Below are 27430 nucleotides of genomic sequence, written 5' to 3'. Positions count from 1 at the left end.
TTTTTTTTTTTTTTAATGTTATTTGAAAAATAAATGTTGTTACAAATGAGGATGGTCTGTGGTTTTAACATAAAAATCATTTCATTTGTATTCTATACATGGAATGTATCTGCTCCATTTTTGTTTTTGACCTGATGATGGCCTGTTAATCAGGCTGAAAGTGTTTGTTTTCAATTATATATTTTTCTCAGAAACTAATTAAGGTGTTTTATTTTTATGTGTTTATTTGCTAAGCACTTTTAATGTTATGGTTTTAACTCCATAAAGAATTCTATATTTGTGTCACTTGTGTATATTTTCTGAATTGATTGGTCTGGAAGTGATGATCAAATGCAGATCTGGATAGTGTAATTAATAAACATCTACATGATACTCAGGAGTTGCAGGTTCAAGTCCCATTCTGGATTGATCTTTTCTTCCAGAATATTTAAGTTAATTTATTTATTTCTAACTATTAAATTTAACTTGAGATTGCAGCTTAATCATCTATCTTTAGTCCAAATTGCATATTAGTTACAATTAATTACAGCCTGCATATTACAGCCTGATTGAAATTTGGCAGTGTTGTTTGTTTATTACTTTAGTTATAAGTGTTACATTTCAATTAATAAAGATTTGAATTCAAATTTCTGTTTTTCTAATTTTTAAATTTTTTTCCTTTGGAATTACAAAGATAAACTATACTAGGGAATCTAAAGATGTTGGACACTACATTCCCTTGTAAGTTTTTAATAAGAGATTATATCCTTTATCATGCAACTGAACTTAAGCTGTTTGACATAACCTGATATATTTATACTTGTTGAAAATTGTAATTTCTTGTAATTAAATTAACTGAAACAAAGTACATGCCTGCAAAAAAAGAACAAAGTTAATACTTATAAGTGAGTGTCATAATGAAAGTGATGTAATATTTTTTAGAGTAATATGGGTGACATTTGAATTGTAGAAAGTCTTGCAAGTGATGTGTTCAGAACAGTTATCTAGGATGAAATGGTGAATAAGAAAATAAGTGATGAAACAGTTGGGATAATTAGGACTCTTTTAGAACCTGGGTAGTTCTTCAGACAATTTCAGAAGAATTTAAGGATAATGCGTTTTCATTGGATAGATTTCAAACATTAAAAATGGTAAGCAGAGAGCATCCAGATAAGGATCACAGCAAAGCAATGGTGTGGTGGTTGAAAATGTATTCTACCAAAGGCAACATTAAAGAGACTAGACTATGACCAGTATGGAGAACCAACCAACACAATCAGAAATGGGACAGAGGTTTGGTGTTAGCCAACAAGTAACCAATTATAATCTGAAGAAAGTGGGCTTTAAACTCAAGAAATCTGTATGCTATGAGGTTTCTAATGCATTCATCCAAAAGGGATACTTCAGGTATTGGTCATTCTGCCACCTGCTGACAAAAACTTATCACAACTGATGAAAGTTGGTTTTATCTCACTAAATCCTGAGACAAGAGGAATATCTGCTACATTAATGGGCCAAAATCACTCCTAAGCACCACATCAACTTCAGCATTTCATCTGCAAGGAGGAATTGTGGTTTGGGCTGGAATTTCAGCAAAGGAAGCAACGAAGCTTATTTTCGTAGGACTTGGGGCAAAAGCATCATAAAAATACTACATCAAGATCCTTTTTCCTTTCTTCCTGTCAGATGCCAAGAGACTGTTTTCAGATAGTGACTTTGTATTTCATTAGGACTCTTGCTTTCACATACAACAAAGGTACAATTGTATTCCTGCAGAAAAGCAAATTGCATTTATCAAATCCTTACAATGGTTGCAAAACAGTTCTAATGCTGCTCCCTGCAATTATTTCTTATGGGGCTACTTGAAATAGAAGAAAGAAACAAAATGTAATGGATTAAAACGTGCCATTCGAGAAGAAATTACAAGAACTTTCCCAAGAGATGATAGAGCGGGCTCTAAAGGCTTGGCCACATAGAGTGTGGAGCATATAATATGCAAAAGGTGGACACATTGAGAAACACAACTAAATGTAAGATTTACGGAAAAATAAAAGTGTTCACTCTGATTTTTTGTAGTTCCACAGGCTGTTTCCAATCTGCTACATAATAATTGAGCATAAAGTTATATTACTGTTTATCTAAATACAGTACAACAAAATACAACTAAGATAATGCACACTATGAAATATTTATATACATGTACACAACAATTATATTAATGCAATGACAAAATTGATATACTGTACATCCACATAATTTCAGAACAGTATTGACACACAGAGAGTAGTAAATTAAACAAGAAATAATTAAATTCTATATGGTTAGTGAAAGTTCCATTACTACTTTAGAGGTGCACTTAATCTTTTTATGTTTACATTTTCATTACCCTATCCTTTTGCTATACCTTATCCTTAAACACTTCAAAATATGTACAGTCGTGTGCAAAAGTTTAAGACCAGCAGCTGATTTTTTGTATTTTAAAACATAGCATCATTTACATAGAATATTGCATCATTTTATGTGTTGAATGCATCAGACACTTTTGACTGCTATAAATAACCACCCCCATCTCATTCATCGCCAGTTGTTTTGTGGATTTAACCATAGAGATGCTGTTTTTTAATCATTGTAATAGGTAAAAAGCCATCACTTACTGTTGCAAAAAGGGCAGAAATAGTGGCCCTGCATAAAGTTGGCTTTTTTGATTATGAAATAGCTAAAAGGGTACATGTGAGCAAGACTACTATTTATCAAGCTGTCAGTAAATTTAACAATTCAGGAAAATACACAGATCTGAAGAGAAGCAGTCGCCCAAGAAAAACGAGTGCTCATAATGATCATATGATCCGAAGGATGGTAGTAAAATCTCCAACACCTCCAGCAAGAAAATTAAACATACAATCGCTACAAAGGGCACCAACATCAGTTTGAGTACTATTTCAAGACGTTTAACCAAAGATTTTGCTTTATTATTCTACAAACCAGCTAGGATATCTCGGCTTACCTCAAACATGAAAAAGAAACAACTGACTTTCGCCCAGAAACATAAGAACTGGACAGTACACCAGTTGAGTGCAGTGTTATTTTCTGATGAGTCAAGTATCCAGCAATTTTCTGCTCGTGCTAGAAGTGTTCGCCCCCAATGGGAAGGAGATATGAGAAAAGATATACAAGTCCAACCATGAAACATCCTCCAAGCCGGATGATATAGGGTGCAATGTCTGTGTCTGGTACTGCTGCTTTGAATTTCCTGTCGCCTAAAACCACTATGAACGGAAGTCACTACCTTAATTTGTTATGTGATAAGTTGAAACTTCACATGCATGTTCATCAATGTTCCATTTTTATGCATGATGGTTCTCCATGTCACAGGTCAAAAAACTGTTAGGGACTATCTGATGGTGGAGGAAATTCAGGTGCTTGACTGGCCAGATAACAGCCAAGATTTGAACCCAATTGAGAATCTGTCGTACTGTAAAAAATAAAGTGGCAGAAAAGCAACCATCAAGTGCTACAGAACTTGTTGAAGTCATAAAGAATGTCTCGTGTACAGAGATTTGTCAAGCCTACTGTCATTCTCTGATCTATAATATGCCTAACGGGATTGCAGCAGTGATTAAAAACAAAAGTGGTGCTAAAAAATACTGAGTTTAATTTCAATTCTTCAATAAAAATACTTGTAAGTCCATTTTGTTGTTCTTTTATGGGTGGTAAGCTGGCAACACCGGCTTGNTGTGCCCTCGTCCAGAAACATTCACTCAAGGCACTCAGTCAGCCATTGCATACCTGGCAAGGCAATATAAACACCAACTGAAACCCAATGTATAGCAAATAGACATTCATAACTGCCATAAATAATTGGCTATAATTATTTACACATTTATATCTGTATACTTGTAATTGCCTTTGATGATGATGGAAAATTTTGTAATGATAGATGAATATATCTGCAGCACAGAAAAATTTTACATTTTCTAAAGATATGCATAGTGACTTTATTTTATACAAATGAAAAATTGTTTTAAGAAATTCATAATAAATTGGAAGTTGCAAGATTGTGAAATTAGCTTGACCCATTTTATAGTCAGTTCCTTATTTCAAATTCAGTTTTTAACTGAAGATGCACAGGTTATCTGCAAAAAAATATGGTAAACTACCAGATGTGCCTGGCATTGTCTGGACAAAAAGTAAGAACAACAAACATTAAAATGAAAATCATATTAAGATTTTGGTTATTTTAGCCTATCATTGTCATTTTCATTATGAAGTGTTAAATTATAATGAGAAAAAAGAAAATGTAACCAAAGAATAAAATTGACAAAAATCTACTCTGAAAAAGAAAATTAATCTTTTTTTAAAATATATCAAAAGTGAAAACAAAACATTGAATGTATGTTATTGTGATATTATCACAATAATAGCAACAACCCAACCACCCTTATGCTCAAGGGAACTTTTGTTCCCACTAAGACACTGCAATAATAATTCAACTAATGTTGATTAAGCATTCTCTGTTTTTTTTTTTCCTGTATATATGGACATTACATATGTAATTTTAGTTCTTAATGTAAATCCTATTATTTATTTACTCCTGTGCAGAACTTAACGAAATTAAATATATGGTTTAATAAATGGACCCGGTGCTCATGGATCTCCTGCTTTTTACCTTTCTTCCCTTCCTTTTTCCTCCTCCTTTTCCCTTTCCCTTCCCACTGGGTGCAGCTGATCAGCCTTCCCTTTGATAGATAAATAGATATCGTCACAATACTAGGTTGCAACTTTTAATTAGCTCCTAATTTAAAAATATTACATGACTTCCATTCTAGATTGGAAGTTCATATATAGTTAATTGACACTTCTAGCTGCTAACCTTTTCATATCTGGCCTTGGTTTTCATTTATCTAACTGTGTTCTTGAGATTGACAAAGGCCAGATGAATGGATGGCAGTGGGAATGTATAGGTCAGCAATCTGAAAATTGCAACACAATGAACAATCAGATTTTTAGGCAAATGGACCAAAGATTAACAATTCATGTACCTCTGAGTACATTAATTGTGCTTACTAAGAATGCTATACTTAAATGTTGGTCAGGTAGACAGAATTGATGTTTTTCAACAGAAAATAGTCTTTCATTTCTGCCAGCATGAGAAGATAATTCAAGACATTCAAATTTTGCCTAATGTTAATTTTGTTGTACTGTATCATTCACAGCCAAATGTGAAATGGTAATCAGTTAATGAATCAAATTTTTCAAAAAATGGAGCAAATATTTAAACTTTGCACCTTGAAATCCCCTAAGAGAATATTTTGTACTTGATGGTAACTTCATTTTACGTAATTTTCCTATTTGAATGTCATCATCCTACTAGTCAGATAGAAAGGCAGCCTGATGTGGCAGAGGTTGAAATCAATTCAATCAAAAATAGTCATAGACTTTCTTCTGGATAAGAGGCTGGTTCCTGAAAAGTTTCTTTGCATTTGCTTAAACAGTATCAAAACATATAAAAAAAAACAAACTAACAAACTTTCTTCTTAATGTATATTAGATTACTTTATTTATCTATCAATAAATTATGGTAAATATAGGGTAAATTGAATAAATGCCAATCTGCCACATTATTGGACTATAATAAGGCTAATTTAATAAATTGGGTTTTTGGATTTATTGTTTATATATTGAATAAAAATTATATTTTCTGTGGGTGTTAATTTAATGGTACACTCAAGTATAAAAGTACCAGTTTGTTAAGACTGGTATTATGACACTATTAGCAGGCAACCAGTCATCAAAAAGAAAAACTTAATTTAGAATTAAAAATTGAAATTTAATGTATATCAAAAGGTACTCATAGTCTGGACTAGGTGAAATGTATTCACACTAACTACAAAAAAATGAATTACAAAATTTCTTTGTATACCACATTTAAGGTGGTAAATCCAATATAACCAAACTTTTCTTGGCCATGTCCTACTGGCTAACAATTCAGTGAACCTGACATTGAATTGTTACAAAATTTTGATGATGCTAAAAATTTCTTATTAACAAAATAATGGAAAATTTCAAAAAAATGTGGACCCCAATATCTCTGAAACATTGGATCCAAAAACAAAAAGCTTATTGCACATCTGCAGACCCACTTTTATCTATTGACACCTAATTTGTTCAAGTTTGCCAAGAAATTTAGGAAGAGTTTGGGAAACAAACTCTCATTAGCATTTTATATGTATAGATTAAAATAATTTTTCATTCTACAAACATGTTCTTATATATCTTAAATTTAAGTATAATTTTAGTACACTAATCTCTAAATATTATCCTTGTTTGGTATAAATAATAATAATTTGTTATTCTTACATGTTACTTTACTTTTGTAATGTATTTTAAATAATAATAATAATTTTATGCTTTTATGTAACTGTTCATAATAGCATATATTTATATTAAATCTTCAAACTATAGTCTTTTTAATTTTGTAATAAATTTGTAATTGGATTAAAATAAATTGTAAATTGAAATTGTTCTAAATGCCTTTCTAAGACTATAATTTGTTTAATAGTTTGAACAAAGTTTAAAAAAAATGTTCCATTTTTACCTGAAGAAGATAAATTGATTTATTAAAAATGCCTGTAATACTTTCTAATTTCTACTTTTATATTTGTGTTTACTATTAAATTAACACCTGTTGACAGTGTTTTTCCCTATCTTATTTAGAAATTTTGATTTATGTTTTCACTATATATTATAGACTATAATTTACATGTTTATTTCATATTATTTAGCTTTTAACTTTAATAACTTTAATTAATACTTCTATTATGTTTAATTGTATAAATACTAATATTTATTTAATTATAATATTTATACAATTACATTAAATATTGCTTAAAATTCTTTAGTGGAAAACTTTGTCAAAAAATTTTTTAAAACCAATATTGAAGATATTAAAAATACTAGAGATATAACCAATACCAGTATATCAACATGTTGGAAATGTTCCTGATATATCAGTTGATTTTATAAACTGATACTTTAATTTTTTAATACATCCTTTGCATTTTTTTTTTTTTTTGCCATGATAGTTATCAAAAATGTCAATAGACACAACTCATGCTGTAAAACAAACCCATTGTAAATGATGTGTTTTTTCTGCATTTGATTTGATGGCCATATGACATAAAACTATATGTAACTAGTTATTCTTTCAATCACCATAATAGTGTATTTCTATTAATAGGACTTATCATACTGGTGTATAAGTCCTATTAGTATAGTGTACAGGTAATTGTAAATAAAACAATTTTAATCTGTGTGACTGAGTTGCTGTAATCTTAAACACCAGTATGATAACTCCTATTAATAGAAATACACTATTATGGTGATTGAAAGAATAACTAGTTGGAATTAAGGACATTGATGCATATTAATTATATGTAACTTGTTGTTGTAACTTATAACAAGCAACAACTTGATATGGGGCCCTGTTTTGTGGGAGATGAGATACATTCATTTCAGATCCATGTACCAAATTATAATTTCTGGCAGTGGCACAATCTGCCATTATTTTAGGAGCATGTTTTTTGCCATCCTTACATTCTAGTGTAAGAATAAAAAAATATATATATAATAAAATAAATTAAATTAGTAAATTAAAACAAAATTATTGATATTTTAACAAATTACTTTCTATGTGTAAAAAAATTATTTTTTTACACATAGAAAATGAATAACTACTGAGGTACCACAGCTACATTCTGGTGCACATGATCTGGCATATGAAAAGAAGTTGGAAATTCAAAACTTTATTCTGATGATTGAGCATTCCTGTCCTGCATATTTTTTAGACCATAGTGACATTGTTTTGTCACAAAGTTCCGAATTATGTCAATAAATTGGTTTAAGATTTTTCTATATATTTATATCTCTTTCCTGCTGATCAGAATGCTGTAATTTGACTGTTTTTTTTAAAATCTAAAGTTTTTTCATGAGGCATATTTGAAAAAAAAATGAACACTGTTAGAAAAGCAAGAAGATTGTGACGTCACTTTTTATACTCAAATTTTTAAAGTATGTATATTTTTGCATCATTGATATTCATCATTTTTTTTTATATTTAAACTCTTAGGTTTTGTTTTCTTTGGATAGAATAGTATGTATTTGACTTTTTCTAAGATGACATTATAATTTAACAAAAACAGCAATATGCTACAAATTATATGAATTGAAGAAGTATATACTACATTTACACTGCAGTATAGCTTTAGGTGATAAAGAAGTAACTGCTTGTGAGCAAACTTGCAAGTGTAACAAGATCCATTGGTTCTCAATGAAACAAAAAATTATAATAATGAATAGTATAGTTAATTAGGAAAATGAATTTAACAAATTTATAAGTTTGGGAACTTAAAACAATGCAAAATATCATTTGGTTTTAACTAGAATAATTAAATTAAAAATTAAATAAAATGTTATTTTTTGGAAATCTGTGGTATTAAAATTGTAAATATAGATAAGTTTTTTTAATATACATATGATGAATTTTATTATTTGATTTTCTCATATAGTCAGTCATAAAATTGAGAGTTATGAGACAAACACCTTTATACAAACTGTGGCAAATTCTATATAGATTTAATGATTATTATTGCACATACATTGTTTCATTAGAGTATCAGTTCAGTGAAATGAAGTCTTTAATTTTTTCTTCTTATATGTTCCTCAAGTTCTATCCATTCCTGATTTATAAATCTGATTTGATCCACTTGCTTCCTTGACTTAATATCAGTAATTTGGAGATTATCTTGGATGATTTTTTTTTCACTTGTTTAAACCATTTCTTCCACATTCTTTCAAATGATATTTTATATTTGCAAATCCCAATTTTGAGCTCTCATATATTTATTTCTGATTCTATATAGACAAACTCTTCTAAGCTTTGTTTTTAAAAACTTCCTTCATCTCTATGCAACATTCTCTTTTCCCTGCTGATGATTGATTATTCATATTTCTGAAGCAAATGTTAGAATATGAATGAAGTATTTTTTTTTTTGTAGAAGTGTTTATACTGGAGCAATCAATGCATATTTTGTTTAGAACAGATCACAAATGCTCCTGAAACATTTTTTACCTTCAGTCATTCATATAGTTATTTCATATTTGTATTTCCATTTTTGAGACAATGTTTTTTAAATAGCTTTTTAAATCCTTCAATAAATGTATTATTTGGTTTTAAACTTATGTTTTTGACTTTTGAAAGTCATTTTTATGTTATTTGAAAGTCTTATAAAATATAAATTGAATAAAATTTGAATTTTTTTATTAATTATTCAGTTCTATTTAATTCATAAAATAACCTATGGATCAAATTTTTACATTTTGACTTTAAAGAAGTATATATTTTAAATTTTACTTAAAATAACTATTTTTATACTTTAATGTACTTATTAGTTGTTTTAAAATTTAATTTTAGCCAAGTCCACTCAGTCTGCCAGAAAGGAATAGGTCTTCTCATTCCACTAATTCAGCCCAAGCAACAGTTTCTCAGCACTATGGTAAGAATTACTGTTAATTATATCTGAAACTTTATACTGTGATATAATTTATGTATTTAAATTTATTCTGTAAAATAAAATTAATGCAACTTTTTTAATATGTAAAAAATCTTAAAACTTAAATCTTTGTTTGAATTGTGAAATCATTGTTTCTAATTTTTACTTTTGCACTTTGATTTCCATCATAATTTGTACACTGCCTCAAATAGTTAACATTTAAACAGTTATCAGTTACATAATTTTATTTCAGAAACTTCATAACTATTACAAGTTTTTTAAAATATTAATTTAATGGAAATTTATATCTAAGATGTAATCCAGTTGTTAGTATCTAGTTCAAAACTTCTCTACAAGATGGCTATATTACAAGTATTATGATTGGCAATTGTCTTCTGGAGGAAAACTTTGTGTTGTGCATATAATTTATTATATGAATAATAACTGTATTTTAATGTTAATAGTGTAAATATATAAAGTTACATGTCCTGACTGACTGACTGACTGGGTGATTCATCATCGCCCAGAGCAGACTGCTGAACCTAAAGAGGTGAAATTTGGTACACAGTTAGGGTACATCATGAAAATGCACACTAAGAAGGGAATTTTGGAAATTCCCCCGCAGAGGGAGAGGATTAAGGTTTAACCTGAAGAACAGCTTCTACTGTACTATTTTAGATGTGATTTTTTTTGTTTTTATAGTAACAACTAATGATTGAGAATCTTAGTGAGGTACCAAGGGAGGGTTATTTCTATCAAATTGCAAATTCTGCACGGGTGAAGCCGCGGGTAGGTAACAGCTAGTTATTATGAATTTATATTTATCTTTTCAATATAACAGAATTTAATTTAATATACTATAAAGGCAAGTAGTAATGCAAGAATAAATTTTTTAGAAGTTTTTAATAAAATTGCTTACATGATTAAATGTTTTTGAGATGTTTTATTCCATCTTCAGCATTCTCCAAAGAACATTTAAATAAAGAATGAAGAACTGTCTTTAAAGATATTTCTTTCAAATTTTTGAAATAGCTACAATTCACTAATACTTTTGTTAAGTCATTCAAACAAAAGTAGCGTTTTTTTTTTTACTTAAAATTCAAGTTACAATAAACAATACATTGAACAAGACACACTAAACAATAATAAAGTTATTTGACTAAGTTACACTAAACAACTTGTTTCATGAAGGAATTGTATATTTGTAGAAAAATTTTTTTATACAAATTTATTGAACTATTCAAATCTACATACATATGCATGTAAGTTTCTGGAAATATTACAGTTGAAAAGTATTGAGTTTAACAGAAAATTTTTGAATTCTTCAGTAGACATTACTATAGAGAGTGATGATGTGATTTAATTAAAGCTGTTATTATATTTAACACCTCATTGCTTACATATGATAGCATAATAACATTAGATGGTTATTTTGAGTTTCCTTTTTTACATAGTTGTTTCGATAAAAAACAAGAACAAATGCCTAAAGATAATATACATGTATGGCATACTATTTCTTGAGTTTTGGAATGATACCATTACAGTACAAACAGTAAAAAATAGTGATTTTTTTTTTTTTTAATGTTATTTGAAAAATAAATGTTGTTACAAATGAGGATGGTCTGTGGTTTTAACATAAAAATCATTTCATTTGTATTCTATACATAGAATGTATCTGCTCCATTTTTGTTTTTGACCTGATGATGGCCTGTTAATCAGGCTGAAAGTGTTTGTTTTCAATTATATATTTTTCTCAGAAACTAATTAAGGTGTTTTATTTTTATGTGTTTATTTGCTAAGCACTTTTAATGTTATGGTTTTAACTCCATAAAGAATTCTATATTTGTGTCACTTGTGTATATTTTCTGAATTGATTGGTCTGGAAGTGATGATCAAATGCAGATCTGGATAGTGTAATTAATAAACATCTACATGATACTCAGGAGTTGCAGGTTCAAGTCCCATTCTGGATTGATCTTTTCTTCCAGAATATTTAAGTTAATTTATTTATTTCTAACTATTAAATTTAACTTGAGATTGCAGCTTAATCATCTATCTTTAGTCCAAATTGCATATTAGTTACAATTAATTACAGCCTGCATATTACAGCCTGATTGAAATTTGGCAGTGTTGTTTGTTTATTACTTTAGTTATAAGTGTTACATTTCAATTAATAAAGATTTGAATTCAAATTTCTGTTTTTCTAATTTTTAAATTTTTTTCCTTTGGAATTACAAAGATAAACTATACTAGGGAATCTAAAGATGTTGGACACTACATTCCCTTGTAAGTTTTTAATAAGAGATTATATCCTTTATCATGCAACTGAACTTAAGCTGTTTGACATAACCTGATATATTTATACTTGTTGAAAATTGTAATTTCTTGTAATTAAATTAACTGAAACAAAGTACATGCCTGCAAAAAAAGAACAAAATTAACACTTATAAGTGAGTGTCATAATGAAAGTGATGTAATATTTTTTAGAGTAATATGGGTGACATTTGAATTGTAGAAAGTCTTGCAAGTGATGTGTTCAGAACAGTTATCTAGGATGAAATGGTGAATAAGAAAATAAGTGATGAAACAGTTGGGATAATTAGGACTCTTTTAGAACCTGGGTAGTTCTTCAGACAATTTCAGAAGAATTTAAGGATAATGCGTTTTCATTGGATAGATTTCAAACATTAAAAATGGTAAGCAGAGAGCATCCAGATAAGGATCACAGCAAAGCAATGGTGTGGTGGTTGAAAATGTATTCTACCAAAGGCAACATTAAAGAGACTAGACTATGACCAGTATGGAGAACCAACCAACACAATCAGAAATGGGACAGAGGTTTGGTGTTAGCCAACAAGTAACCAATTATAATCTGAAGAAAGTGGGCTTTAAACTCAAGAAATCTGTATGCTATGAGGTTTCTAATGCATTCATCCAAAAGGGATACTTCAGGTATTGGTCATTCTGCCACCTGCTGACAAAAACTTATCACAACTGATGAAAGTTGGTTTTATCTCAGTAAATCCTGAGACAAGAGGAATATCTGCTACATTAATGGGCCAAAATCACTCCTAAGCACCACATCAACTTCAGCATTTCATCTGCAAGGAGGAATTGTGGTTTGGGCTGGAATTTCAGCAAAGGAAGCAACGAAGCTTATTTTCGTAGGACTTGGGGCAAAAGCATCATAAAAATACTACATCAAGATCCTTTTTCCTTTCTTCCTGTCAGATGCCAAGAGACTGTTTTCAGATAGTGACTTTGTATTTCATTAGGACTCTTGCTTTCACATACAACAAAGGTACAATTGTATTCCTGCAGAAAAGCAAATTGCATTTATCAAATCCTTACAATGGTTGCAAAACAGTTCTAATGCTGCTCCCTGCAATTATTTCTTATGGGGCTACTTGAAATAGAAGAAAGAAACAAAATGTAATGGATTAAAACGTGCCATTCGAGAAGAAATTACAAGAACTTTCCCAAGAGATGATAGAGCGGGCTCTAAAGGCTTGGCCACATAGAGTGTGGAGCATATAATATGCAAAAGGTGGACACATTGAGAAACACAACTAAATGTAAGATTTACGGAAAAATAAAAGTGTTCACTCTGATTTTTTGTAGTTCCACAGGCTGTTTCCAATCTGCTACATAATAATTGAGCATAAAGTTATATTACTGTTTATCTAAATACAGTACAACAAAATACAACTAAGATAATGCACACTATGAAATATTTATATACATGTACACAACAATTATATTAATGCAATGACAAAATTGATATACTGTACATCCACATAATTTCAGAACAGTATTGACACACAGAGAGTAGTAAATTAAACAAGAAATAATTAAATTCTATATGGTTAGTGAAAGTTCCATTACTACTTTAGAGGTGCACTTAATCTTTTTATGTTTACATTTTCATTACCCTATCCTTTTGCTATACCTTATCCTTAAACACTTCAAAATATGTACAGTCGTGTGCAAAAGTTTAAGACCAGCAGCTGATTTTTTGTATTTTAAAACATAGCATCATTTACATAGAATATTGCATCATTTTATGTGTTGAATGCATCAGACACTTTTGACTGCTATAAATAACCACCCCCATCTCATTCATCGCCAGTTGTTTTGTGGATTTAACCATAGAGATGCTGTTTTTTAATCATTGTAATAGGTAAAAAGCCATCACTTACTGTTGCAAAAAGGGCAGAAATAGTGGCCCTGCATAAAGTTGGCTTTTTTGATTATGAAATAGCTAAAAGGGTACATGTGAGCAAGACTACTATTCATCAAGCTGTCAGTAAATTTAACAATTCAGGAAAATACACAGATCTGAAGAGAAGCAGTCGCCCAAGAAAAACGAGTGCTCATAATGATCATATGATCCGAAGGATGGTAGTAAAATCTCCAACACCTCCAGCAAGAAAATTAAACATACAATCGCTACAAAGGGCACCAACATCAGTTTGAGTACTATTTCAAGACGTTTAACCAAAGATTTTGCTTTATTATTCTACAAACCAGCTAGGATATCTCGGTTTACCTCAAACATGAAAAAGAAACAACTGACTTTCGCCCAGAAACATAAGAACTGGACAGTACACCAGTTGAGTGCAGTGTTATTTTCTGATGAGTCAAGTATCCAGCAATTTTCTGCTCGTGCTAGAAGTGTTCGCCCCCAATGGGAAGGAGATATGAGAAAAGATATACAAGTCCAACCATGAAACATCCTCCAAGCCGGATGATATAGGGTGCAATGTCTGTGTCTGGTACTGCTGCTCTGAATTTCCTGTCGCCTAAAACCACTATGAACGGAAGTCACTACCTTAATTTGTTATGTGATAAGTTGAAACTTTACATGCATGTTCATCAATGTTCCATTTTTATGCATGATGGTTCTCCATGTCACAGGTCAAAAAACTGTTAGGGACTATCTGATGGTGAAGCAAATTCAGGTGCTTGACTGGCCAGATAACAGCCAAGATTTGAACCCAATTTAGAATCTGTCGTACTTTAAAAAATAAAGTGGCAGAAAAGCAACCATCAAGTGCTACAGAACTTGTTGAAGTCATAAAGAATGTCTCGTGTACAGAGATTTGTCAAGCCTACTGTCATTCTCTGATCTATAATATGCCTAACGGGATTGCAGCAGTGATTAAAAACAAAAGTGGTGCTAAAAAATACTGAGTTTAATTTCAATTCTTCAATAAAAATACTTGTAAGTCCATTTTGTTGTTCTTTTATGGGTGGTAAGCTGGCAACACCGGCTTGACCATTGAAGGGAGGCCAGTATTTAAACGAGACTTAATTTTGTAATTATGAGTGGTTGTTTGTTTTGTGAGCAACAAAATAATTTTAAAATAATTTTTAATGATACAATAGCGATGATTATTATTTTAAAAAAAAATTGTTAGGCTTAACATCGATGAAAATTCAACGCGAAGTTGGTTAATAGCGATATACTAATTGCATGGGATATACTAATAATGTATTTTTTTCATTATTTTTGGTTATCCGATTTTTTCAGTTATCCAACCAACCTAAGTCCCCAATTGAGTCAGATAATCGATGCTTTACTGTATTCTACATGGAGTAATCACAACTTTTCTAGCAATACCAACTTTAGTTGTGAAAAATCATTTGTCACTTCTTCTGAAAGGCATAGAATAGCATACTGGCATTTTTATGTTATAAATTAGTTGCCTTTTCCCTTAATTATTCTGAAATTTTGAATTTACAATTAGTAAATAATTCCTCTAAATTCAAACACCAAAATTGAGACATTTGCATTTTCCTCAGACATAAGAGAAATAACAGATTTTACCCTTTTTGGGCATTTGTCTATCTCAAACATTCCAGTCAAATAATCCATATTACCATTTGAGTGTCACACAATCGTAATATTTGACTTTTTAGTTCTGCTTTTATTCTTTTTGTCTGTTTTCTTCTCTATTCTTTTTACCTTCATTTACACTTCTACCACTGTTTGTCTTAATTTAAATTGTAGCTTGACTTTTTAACTTACATTCATTCTCATTTTTATCTGTGATCTCTTTTTGCATCTTCTGTTTTCAAGCATTCCAAACAAGATCTGTTTTACAGTAGTTGTGATAGGGTTTCAAATTGCCATTTTTATGAAATTAGATTTAGGTTTTTGGCTCTTGCTTTTTATGCCAATGATAGGGTAGAGGGAAGTTGCAGAAATAGATGGTAAATGAAGAGTCTTATTGTATTTGTACAACAATACAAAAATGTGCACTGTCTCCTGCCAACACCATACAAGTGTCAATCTTTTTCATTTGTGTAACATTTTACTCTATACTTTTCTTGTTGACATACAGTATATAGTTTATAAGAATATTGCTTTAAGAAGCTATTAAAAATCATAGGATAAAAATTAAATTGTTTTGTTTATAAAAAGTTTTAAGTTATTTTATTACCATATAATGACAATTTTCATATTTTATATTACATTAGTCACATTAATAATAGAAAAATGTAGTAATTTTCTAATAAATTATTGTTATGTATTTTTAAAAAAATTACTTATTTAGTTAGTTTTAAAACGGTTAGTTAAAGCTTAAACATATTGGATAACATATGTAAGGATGTTATCTTTACATATTAAAATGTAATTAGTATATTTTAAAATTTTTCAGCTGTTCCACCTGAAGTTAGTCCTGGTGTGAAACCAGAAAAACAAAAAGATTCAGAAAAATTATCACAGCTTGTTCGAGAAAAATCAGATACGCCAAACAGCCGGACTCCTGCGGATACGCCTCCACCTAATACTACAACCACGTCTACCTCCTCAACCACTTCCAGTACTACACAAGCTAAAGGGACAAAACGTTCCCGATCACGATAGTGAGTGATCACTTATATCCTGAAAATATCCCAGTAATATATCTCAGTAATTTGAATGCAATAAGTAATATATATTTTGTGTGTCATCAATAAGACACAATACTAATAACACAGGTCAACAGTGGTTTTGGTGCCCAGGTATTTTGAGCTGATTTCATATGAATTTGATGTCCTGAATTCAAATATGACATTAGTTTTTGCCTAGGAGCTCTAATTTTTAAGATATAGCATTTTAGCGAAATATACGTTTCACTATCTTAAGTTAAATCCATGGATCAAGTAAAAAAACTAAACATGAAATTTTTATTATATTATGCAAATATTATTCTATACAAAGATAGAGGAAAAAGTCATCAATAAAACTAAACAGTTACACATTGAGGAAGCTTCATTTCCGTGACTTTCGTGAATGTATTTTGGAGCAATCCCTTTTTAAACTCCAGTAGTAATCTGCCATCATATGCGTATCCCATCTTCCTTGGTAGCGGTCTTCCATAGTTTTAATATCCTGGTGAAATCTTTCACCTTGTTCTTCACTGGTGTCTCTTAAATTTTCAGGAAAATGGTCTAAGTGACTGTGTAAATAGTGCACTTTAATACTCATATTACACCCAAGGAATTTGAAACTGTTAAGCATCTCGTTTACCAGTTCAACATAATTTTCAGCTTTGCGTTTGCCTAGAAAATTTCTGACAACTGCAACAAATGAAGTCCAGGCTTTTTGCTCAGCTTCATTCATCAAATTGACAAAGGCAAGATCATTAATGAGTTGTCTTATTTGTGGGCCGTCAAATATTCCTTCTTTAATTTTTTCTATACTTAACTGAGGCATAAGAATTTTAGAAAGGCTTAGGTGGGGCATAGCACAAAAAAGATTGGGAAATCACTAATCTAGACACTGCCCGGCTACAAACTTACCTCAACTCTAGTTGAAGCATTGAACGTCAATTCGTTACCGAATGCTTACTTCATTTGGTGGCTTTACCTGGAACTAACTGGATGACAGACTAACAATGGGGAAAATATACAGGAATCAATTCTTGCATATATGATTTAGAACTGTACAAACTGGAATTAGAGCTGCACATTTCATGTAGCACTGTATGTTAAAAAAACACAGATCTAAAAAAGTAGAGCTGATAGAGAAAAACTGATTTCATATTTGGATTCAGTGACCCAAATATAGCTAAAATCAGTTCTAAAATCCTAGGCGCCAAAAAAAAAATTTTTTTTTTGTAGACTTGTGTAATTTTTAAGTAATCAGTTTATCACTTGATCCAAACTTGTTATTAAGTTTGGATTTCATGATGAGATATATTAGTCTCAAAAATGTTTTATCAAGTTATAAACTGACGACTAAAAAATTATTAACATTGTGCTTTATTGAGGAAAAAGATATTGAGTTGGTTATTAAATGGAGAATTACTTTTATATAATAAAAGTAAAATTCAAGTTACTGAGAATATATTTTCAGAATATCTAAGTAGAAATATTTGCTAATAAAACAATTTTTATTGTTATGACTATTAATATTAATATCACTGTAATATTTTAAGTATTAATTATTTTAAATAGTTATGAAAGTTTTTGTGAATTTTAATGTGATTTTAATCCAGAAGGATGAATTCAAAAGATGGATAAAATATACTTTAATACATCAACATACAGAAACACTAAATTACACTGAAGAACAGATGCTGACAATAACCCAATAACAATCATTAAAGAAAATATACATAGAATAACACTTAGTAATAAAAACAAACCCAATTACAACCAATGACACTGTAGATATACAATTAATTAACACATAGAAACATTTATTCCAAGAAACACTTATTAAATATACAAGTCCTGTATTCATGATCCCACACGAGACCTCAAATATCTAAAGTAAACATACAAAACAATTAAGGAAAATTCTATACTACACTAAATACACAAAATATTAGAATATACAGTAAAAGTTTACTTTGGTAGTTCCAATGGCCACGCTTCCGAAATCTTGATAGCAGGCGCAATTTGAAATCTGATCTAAATGGCACTGATCATATAGANAGAAACATTTATTCCAAGAAACACTTATTAAATATACAAGTCCTGTATTCATGATCCCACACGAGACCTCAAATATCTAAAGTAAACATACAAAACAATTAAGGAAAATTCTATACTACACTAAATACACAAAATATTAGAATATACAGTAAAAGTTTACCTTGGTAGTTCCAATGGCCACGCTTCCGAAATCTTGATAGCAGGCGCGATTTGAAATCTGATCTAAATGGCACTGATCATATAGACGTATCAGTATGCAAATGAGAATCCAACTCTCCCCTTGGAGAAGAAGAAGAATTATGCATACTGATACGTCTATGGGGAAAATATACAGGAATCAATTCTTGCATATATGATTTAGAACTGTACAAACTGGAATTAGAGCTGCACATTTCATGTAGCACTGTATGTTAAAAAAACACAGATCTAAAAAAGTAGAGCTGATAGAGAAAAACTGATTTCATATTTGGATTCAGTGACCCAAATATAGCTAAAATCAGTTCTAAAATCCTAGGCGCCAAAAAAAAAATTTTTTTTTTGTAGGCTTGTGTAATTTTTAAGTAATCAGTTTATCACTTGATCCAAACTTGTTATTAAGTTTGGATTTCATGATGAGATATATTAGTCTCAAAAATGTTTTATCAAGTTATAAACTGACGACTAAAAAATTATTAACATTGTGCTTTATTGAGGAAAAAGATATTGAGTTGGTTATTAAATGGAGAATTACTTTTATATAATAAAAGTAAAATTCAAGTTACTGAGAATATATTTTCAGAATATCTAAGTAGAAATATTTGCTAATAAAACAATTTTTATTGTTATGACTATTAATATTAATATCACTGTAATATTTTAAGTATTAATTATTTTAAATAGTTATGAAAGTTTTTGTGAATTTTAATGTGATTTTAATCCAGAAGGATGAATTCAAAAGATGGATAAAATATACTTTAATACATCAACATACAGAAACACTAAATTACACTGAAGAACAGATGCTGACAATAACCCAATAACAATCATTAAAGAAAATATACATAGAATAACACTTAGTAATAAAAACAAACCCAATTACAACCAATGACACTGTAGATATACAATTAATTAACACATAGAAACATTTATTCCAAGAAACACTTATTAAATATACAAGTCCTGTATTCATGATCCCACACGAGACCTCAAATATCTAAAGTAAACATACAAAACAATTAAGGAAAATTCTATACTACACTAAATACACAAAATATTAGAATATACAGTAAAAGTTTACCTTGGTAGTTCCAATGGCCACGCTTCCGAAATCTTGATAGCAGGCGCGATTTGAAATCTGATCTAAATGGCACTGATCATATAGACGTATCAGTATGCAAATGAGAATCCAACTCTCCCCTTGGAGAAGAAGAAGAATTATGCAAACTTTTGAGTTTCAGTTTCATGTTAACAGAAGCTGCATGTTGTGTTATTATGACAGTGGTAATATTATTCAAAAGTTTGTATTTTTATTTTATTTTATTTTATTTTATTTTGCGTTAAATATTATTAAAAGTAGAAATATTTATTTTTCATTTAACAAAATAATGTCAGAAGGACTGAAATTGTTGTCCAATGACTTTTGGGAAAATTGCAATTCTAGACTTATCTTTCGCCTGCTAGAATCTGAATTTGCTGATTTAGGAGTCGCTAAAACAATGCCTGATGTGTGGAAGGGGTAGAATCACATAGACAATTTAAAAGGTACAGTGGTACCTCAGGATATGAAAGTAATCCGTTCCAAAACTGAGATTGTATCATGAAAATGTCGTAAGGTTAATCATTTGTCCCCATACGATTACATGTAAAACCAAATAATTCATTCCAACACGAAAAAAACACTCAAATTAAAGCTAAGTAGTACATTGAAAAAAAAAACTTTAGTAAGGAAAACACTGAAAAATGCATTTTGTAGTTGTAAATGTATAAAAATAACCATGATAGAATAATAATTGATAAAAAAAAAAAATGTAGTTTTATTTGCACTTTACTTTTGAGGATAGACGTTGGTGGAGGTTTAAACTGGTGGCGGAGGAGAGGGAGAAGGGAAATGATACTAAAACTTAACTTGCATAACATAATTAACAATAACTTAAAAATAACTTAACACTAATTTTTTTAACTTTTCTGTTTTATATATATTTTTTAAATTTTTATTCACTGCTTTTTGCTTTCTTTCTTTCACTTCCACCAGCACTTTCACTGGATTGAGGTCGCTTGGTAAAATATCTATCCAAAGAGGTTTGGCTTTGCGTACTTTTTAAAATGTTTCTAAAATGACTTAGGCAAATGTCATTACTCCGAGTAGCAATACGGCCAGTGTGAACCTTTTTGGGATGTTTCTTTTCAATAAAATCAGTCACTTTCTGATAATACCTCAAGATTACTTTTATTGAGCGAGATCCTTTCACCACAAAGCAAACACACGGACTGAGACCAATGAACAGAAGTGAATAAAAAATGGCACTGCAAACTAATGTAACGTCGTATGGTGAGTTTTTGTTCGTACCGTGGAGCAAAATTATGTTCAAATTTCATGTCGTATCCTGAAAATTTCGTATGCTGGGGCGTTCGTATTGTGAGGTACCACTGTATTGAAACTGTGCATAAGACCGTGAAACATGCCAAAAACTTTGTCAACCCTATAACTGATGCACATACTAGAAAATTGAACGTCTATGGCAGGGGTGGCCAACCTGCGGCTCGCGAGCCACATGCGGCTCTTTGAAGGATTATTTGTGGCTCTCGATAAATGTACCCCGAGTTCCCTTTTTATTTTCGTGTTATTATATTTTAAAAAATTATTATCGTTCCGTATGTGTTTCAAAATGTCTTTTAAATTACTAACAACAAATATGAAAGACTAAGTGCAACGTTGTAACAATTTTCATTTCTGTCCAAGTTAAGAATGATATGACTCATCGAAAACTGCGCGAACGAACATAAACAGTGGCGTAATCGTCCGTTATCGACCGACTCCAGACCAATTTTGAATTTGTAAACTGTCATTGCAATGGACAGTTGACATTGTGCTCTGAAAGAAACAATTTGTATCACTCTTGCTACGGATATAATTTGTAATCTGGAATTTTTGCATACCTTTTTAATACGTATTTAATTGCGGCTCGCAAAAAATTTCAAATTTTGAAAAATGGCTCGGACTATCAAGGAGCTTGGCCACCCTGGGTCTATGGCATACTTTAAAAAGTAGGAAAACTTTGCCAGTGTATTTTACTGAGGATCTATTGGATTTATATTTATATTCTTTTATATACAAAAACATGTTTGAATGGGGAAGAAAAAGAAACCTGGAGAATAATTTCAGTTATTTGCTAAACATTTAAGTTGGATATATCCAGGATCAGGTAAAACCCCAAAATGGAAAGATCCAGAAAGTGTGCCTACTGCTCCTGAATCCAGCAAACAGAAGAAAGGAATACCCAAAAAGAAAAAAAAAAAGGAAATACCTATTAAAAATGTAGTTAAATTGTCAAATAGGAGAAAGGAAGGTTCTAAAACAAAATCGAAACAAGTTATCAAGCGAAAAATAAACAGGAAAACAAAATAAAAGTATGGAAAACGTGAGTAGCATATTTACATTTTAAATACATTTTAGTTAAAAAAAGAATTAAAAATAGACACATATTGGTAAGTTTGATGGTCACTATCTTCTTTGCGCAGACATGTTCACAAACAAGATGGCAACCAGAAGTGCAACCATTCGGACTACCAAGGTAAACTTTTACCCAATATACAGTCATCAGGTTCAACATTCAGGGATGACTGAACTTTAGTTTATTCTGGTGCATTTACCATGATGACATATACTGGTTTAGTCATTGTTCATAATTTTTATGTATTTCAACAAAGAATGAACTTTACAAAATTTTTCATCTATTATCATTTCTTTATTTTAGTTCTGCATATTTACTAATATTATCATTTTTATTAAAACAAAGATAATTTAAATATTAATTTTTTTTCTTTGTGTAGTTTGCTATATTTTTGTTAAAATACCTATTTTCTATGTTTAAAGTAACCTATATATTTCAATTTTGGAACCATCTGTAAAACTTCTCCACTTTGTATATGCAGTACATTTCTGATTATCTAAGACAGTGATTCTCAACCTTTTTTTTGTCACTGTACACTTTTAATGATTTAAAAATTTGGCCACACACAGTTACTTCGGTAAGTACTGCAGGACAACCGGTAACGTCATAACAGTGATTTTTAAACTCAGTTTTCTAAATGCCTTGGTAACTACCGGCAGTTACCAGTAACACCACTTACAATTTCCAAATGCATCCTAGGAAGGTAGATCTAATTGAAATACTTGTCTGATGTTGCTTATGTATGGGTATTCACAGTGGCGGCACACTTAAAATCTTGCAGCACGCTAAAGTGCCATGGTGCAGTGGTTGAGAATCACTGATCTAGGATAATGTGGACCAAGGATATTACAGATAATCAAAAACACTGTTAATATGGAATGTTTGTCACATAGTGATCAATGAAGTTGTTATGTAATAAATGATCTTTGTGTTTATGCTTCTCGTTTCTGCTAAAAAGAGACGGGACAAAATTTGCTTTAACTAACGTTTATCAAATGTTCTTGTTCTCATCTTTTCTCATGAGTGTTATGAGACACATTTATTAATAATTTAAGTGGTTACAATTGTAGAAAAAATGTGTAAAAAACTAGATAAAATTAAATTATTGAGCATTCAAACAGTAATAAATTTACAAAACGTAAATGTGAGAAAATAACAAAAAAAAATAATATCTGTGGGGTGGCAACATCCATCACCACACCATTCAGAAGTACAGGAATTTTTGTCATAAATCTAGTTTTATGATTGATTGCAATTAAAATTTATATTGTCATGAGAAATTATCAGAGTAAATTTTTTTTTAAAACTTCTAGTTGTCATTTAAAGAATTATGTATTATCAAAAAATAGCTAAATACTAAACCAAAAATTTATAGTTTATGTATATAATAATTTTCTGATTTACTAGAGTTAAATTCAAATCATTGTTGATTTTAAATCAGAGACTTCATAACAACTAGCAATGAAAGAAGTGAGCAACAACAATACTCAATATCAATTACTATTGAGTACCAAATTCTGATAAATTTAAAGAAGTTTTGAGTTCTTAATTTTTATACAGATATAGTATCTGTTTACTATAAGTTAGCATATATTAGTTAAGTAATGATTATCTTTTGTTAAATATTTATAAGTAAACCAAACCAGTTTCAAAGTTAGAAAATATTTAAATTTTAGAAATGCTTTTAATATTTTTATTTATCAACATACAGTATTGATATATTGAGTTTTGGAATTGCTAGGTATAAAGTACTTTTTTCTGTAATGTTGTCAGAAAATAAAATATCTGCAAAACCAATTCTAAAACTTAAATATTTTGACTTTTTGATAGTGAATTAGTTTTCTGTAACTTGTTTGAAAATTGATATTTGCAACTATTAATTTGAATATTTTTAAATTTAGTTTATAAAAAGTTATTAAAATTAATGAAATTATTGTCAGAAGAATTTTTCAAATATTGTTATTAAATAATTTTAAAATTATTTTTCTCTATTATCAATTTTTATCTTTTTCAAATAAAGTTGATATGGTTTTTTATTTATTTACGTTAAAAATATTATTATATATTTTTGTTATTATTTTTTAAATGATGTAGAAAACAATTACAGCAGCTTTTAATAGCAGCTTTGTTTTCTTTTACAAATAATTTGGCTTCAATGGAGAAAAATAAATTTTATTATAATGTTTTTTAAATAAAATATTCAAATAAATTTTAATTTCTGTTAAAAATGTATCTAAAAGATTTATTTCAAAGTAATACAATAAGTGGTATGATTTTAGATTTTATCTTGAAGAAATGAAAATGATGATTTCACTATATTAAATCCATAATAAATTAATAACTTTTATTAGAATAATTAATATATAATTTTAAATAAATTTGTTTACAAATACTTATTTTAATTCATAATGTTAGATTTTCAATTATCATTTAAAGTAATATAAATAAAATATAACACTAAAATAAACATGAGATCTGCCTTCTTCAAATGATTTTTAATATTTTACTATATTATCCTTTTTTCTTCCTATAGTGTCAAGCTTCATGGGTCCAGGTATGTTTTTCTTTATGAAAATTAAAATTTAAAGTTTATATAAACATTAAGTACATTGTTATAATTTCATATTAATTAATTTATTAATATAAAAATATTATATTTAAATGTGAATGAAACTGATTATAAAATTTTAAGAAACAATTAAATCATATAATCTTTGAGCAGTTTAGCCATTAAATATTTTCAAAAATTATATTATTGTGTTGTTTTTGTTTTTTTTTGTCAGGATTATATTTCGTACTACTAATCAGAAAGAACTATATATTAGTTATACATATAATCAAATTTGAAAGTAAATAAATATGGTTGAATTTGATTATATACATAACTAATATATAAAAGTAATGAATTATTTGTGTTTTATTTACAAATCTTTTGTGATTGTTTGTAAAAGAATATCAGTAAAAATATTATTTTTGTTTCAAACATTTATTATATTTACACCAGCTATACTATATTTCTCAATATTAAGGTTTTTTTTTTTTAAATAAATTATGAATAGTTAACAAAATTCTAATAATTTTGAGTGTTATTAGTTATTTTAAAGATATCAAAAAAGTTATTAAACATTTTTTTAAATCTCAAATCATTTGTGAATTGGCATTCTGAAATAAAACAAAAGAATTATCATTATATAATTGTAATTAATATTACAATTATATAATGATAATTATATAATTGTAATTATATAATGTAATTATATAATTGTAATTATATAATGTTATATAATTGTAATTAATATTACAATTATATAACACTTATTCTTAATGTTATGTTATGTTATGTTCCAAACGGCTAATGCCATTATTGTTTAAATTCAAACCTGTTCGAAACCTGTTCATTTTAATTACTGCCTGAGGACAACATTCATATATATGTTGAAAGTGCTAGCCGGAAATAAGATGTTCCTTAAAATGCTCCTTAACACCTTTGATGTGAATTTTTGCTTGAGTTAGAACAATTGTTGGCATGTCATCCACAATACGTATGTAAATTACCTTACAAGATGAGCAATGGAAAACGGATGTTCTTTTCTATGTTGAACCTAGAAAATCTGTGACATAAATTACATGCCCAGCTGGTCTTTCTGTTAAAGTGCAGAGGACATAACGTAACACTCAAGTGCATCACCATGCACTACTGGGTCTTTCCTTTGTGTCTATGAGGTGCTTTGAAACGTGTGGAAAAATTCTTCTTCTCAAAGCTAATCAAAAACAAGCGCAAGTGTCTGGCGGATGCTGAACTTAAATTATATATCGCCCACCTGCAATTTGCCAAATCCTGTGACTCAGTCTCTCTCTATGACCAACTTGGGAAGTTGCACAGTATTGCTTCAGCTTTTGCTCAAGAAGTAAGAACAAAGCTGAACAAGAAATTCTGATGGCTCTTATGCTTTACGCAAACAAATTATTACATATATTACTTGTATAGAACAGCAAAACAAAAATATATATCTAAATAGTTTCTTGCTTTAGTTCTTAAATGAAAAAACTGAATAATCTGTTATTTCAATAAGTATATTCTAAATTAAATTGAAAACATCTTCCAATAGTTTCATTTTGCTTATATGTTTAGAAACAGATTATGTTATGCTGTATGTAGTGGAAATAAGATCAGTAGTAATAAATATTTTTATAAAAGGCAGGATCTATTTTTATTTGTAAATTTTGAAAGATTTTTTGCTAATTCTTTTTCTATAAATTTAACTGCATAATCAAATGGAGTCACACTGATTTTATGTAGGCACTCTTATTTTTAATAACCACTTCCTTAAAAGATTGCAAATATTTTCTTATAAAATACAATTGCTTTCAAATTTAATAACAAAAAAAGATTTTTAGAGAAAACATGAATAATAAAGATTTTTATAAGTTGTCTGTGAATAGATATGATAAAACTTCTCCCTTCTATTGCTAACTTTCAAGTTTTTAATAGATTGACATTTTTTTCAATAGACCAATAGCAGTCACAACTTTAACTTTTATTAGAATAATTAATATATAATTTTAAATCAGTTTGTTTACAAATACTTATTTATTTCATAATGTTAGATTTTCAATTATCATTTAAAGTAATATAAATAAAATATAACACATAATCCAACGTAATATCTCTTCTTTCGGAGATATTAAGTTGGGTTATAACAATGGAATAAAATTAAAGTTATTGTTTTAGCTGCCATTTTTTATTTAGTTATTTAGTCAATTACTGTCAGACAATTAATTTTACCACCTCTTTTTTTCTTTTTTTGTTGTTGTTTTTGGAAATTGTACTAACATTAAATGATTTGAGATTAAAAATATTTTAAAGAATGTTTTTCAAAAATTGTTCCTTTTGGTTACTTTGAAAATTAATAGCAAAATTCAAAAACATTATGAATTTTTTAACTAATTTATTCCAATAAAATAATTTGATGTTACACATGAGAGGAGTTTTTATTTTATTATGATTTTTGTATTTAACTATCTAATAGTTTTATCAATAATTAGAATTTAATACAAATAAAATTACTAAATACAAATTTTACTAGTTGAATAATTAAAATATTTTAACTCATAGTATGAATGATTTAACAATTTATTTCATAAAATATATTACCAGAATTTTAATTAATTCTTTGAATAAAAAAATATATTTTACTTTAAAAACAAATTTTATCAGGCATCATTTATTTACTTATTTGAAAATATTGATAATATAGAATATGTTAAACATAAATTGAAAACTTTTATAAATTTCTGATTCATAAATTTATATATATATAT

The 27430-nt window shown here is 29.0% G+C and overlaps 1 protein-coding gene across 1 annotated transcript in view; it reads left to right on the top strand.

Moving 5' to 3' along the window:
* The window catches only part of LOC111613818 (transcription factor 4-like), a 254159-nt gene that overhangs the window by 196690 nt on the left and 30039 nt on the right, over nt 1–27430 (top strand). The window contains exons 12-16 of the mRNA XM_023355168.1: nt 2615–2835; nt 9449–9530; nt 13708–13833; nt 16193–16400; nt 24642–24662. Coding sequence (XP_023210936.1) covers nt 2615–2835; nt 9449–9530; nt 13708–13833; nt 16193–16400; nt 24642–24662 — 658 coding nt within the window. The remainder of the gene's footprint in view (nt 1–2614; nt 2836–9448; nt 9531–13707; nt 13834–16192; nt 16401–24641; nt 24663–27430) is intronic.

This window comes from Centruroides sculpturatus, unplaced genomic scaffold, assembly GCF_000671375.1.
Source record: "Centruroides sculpturatus isolate CEXI.00-Female unplaced genomic scaffold, Cexi_2.0 scaffold572, whole genome shotgun sequence".
NCBI lineage: Eukaryota > Metazoa > Arthropoda > Arachnida > Scorpiones > Buthidae > Centruroides > Centruroides sculpturatus.
This window is presented reverse-complemented; position numbering and strand designations above follow the sequence as displayed.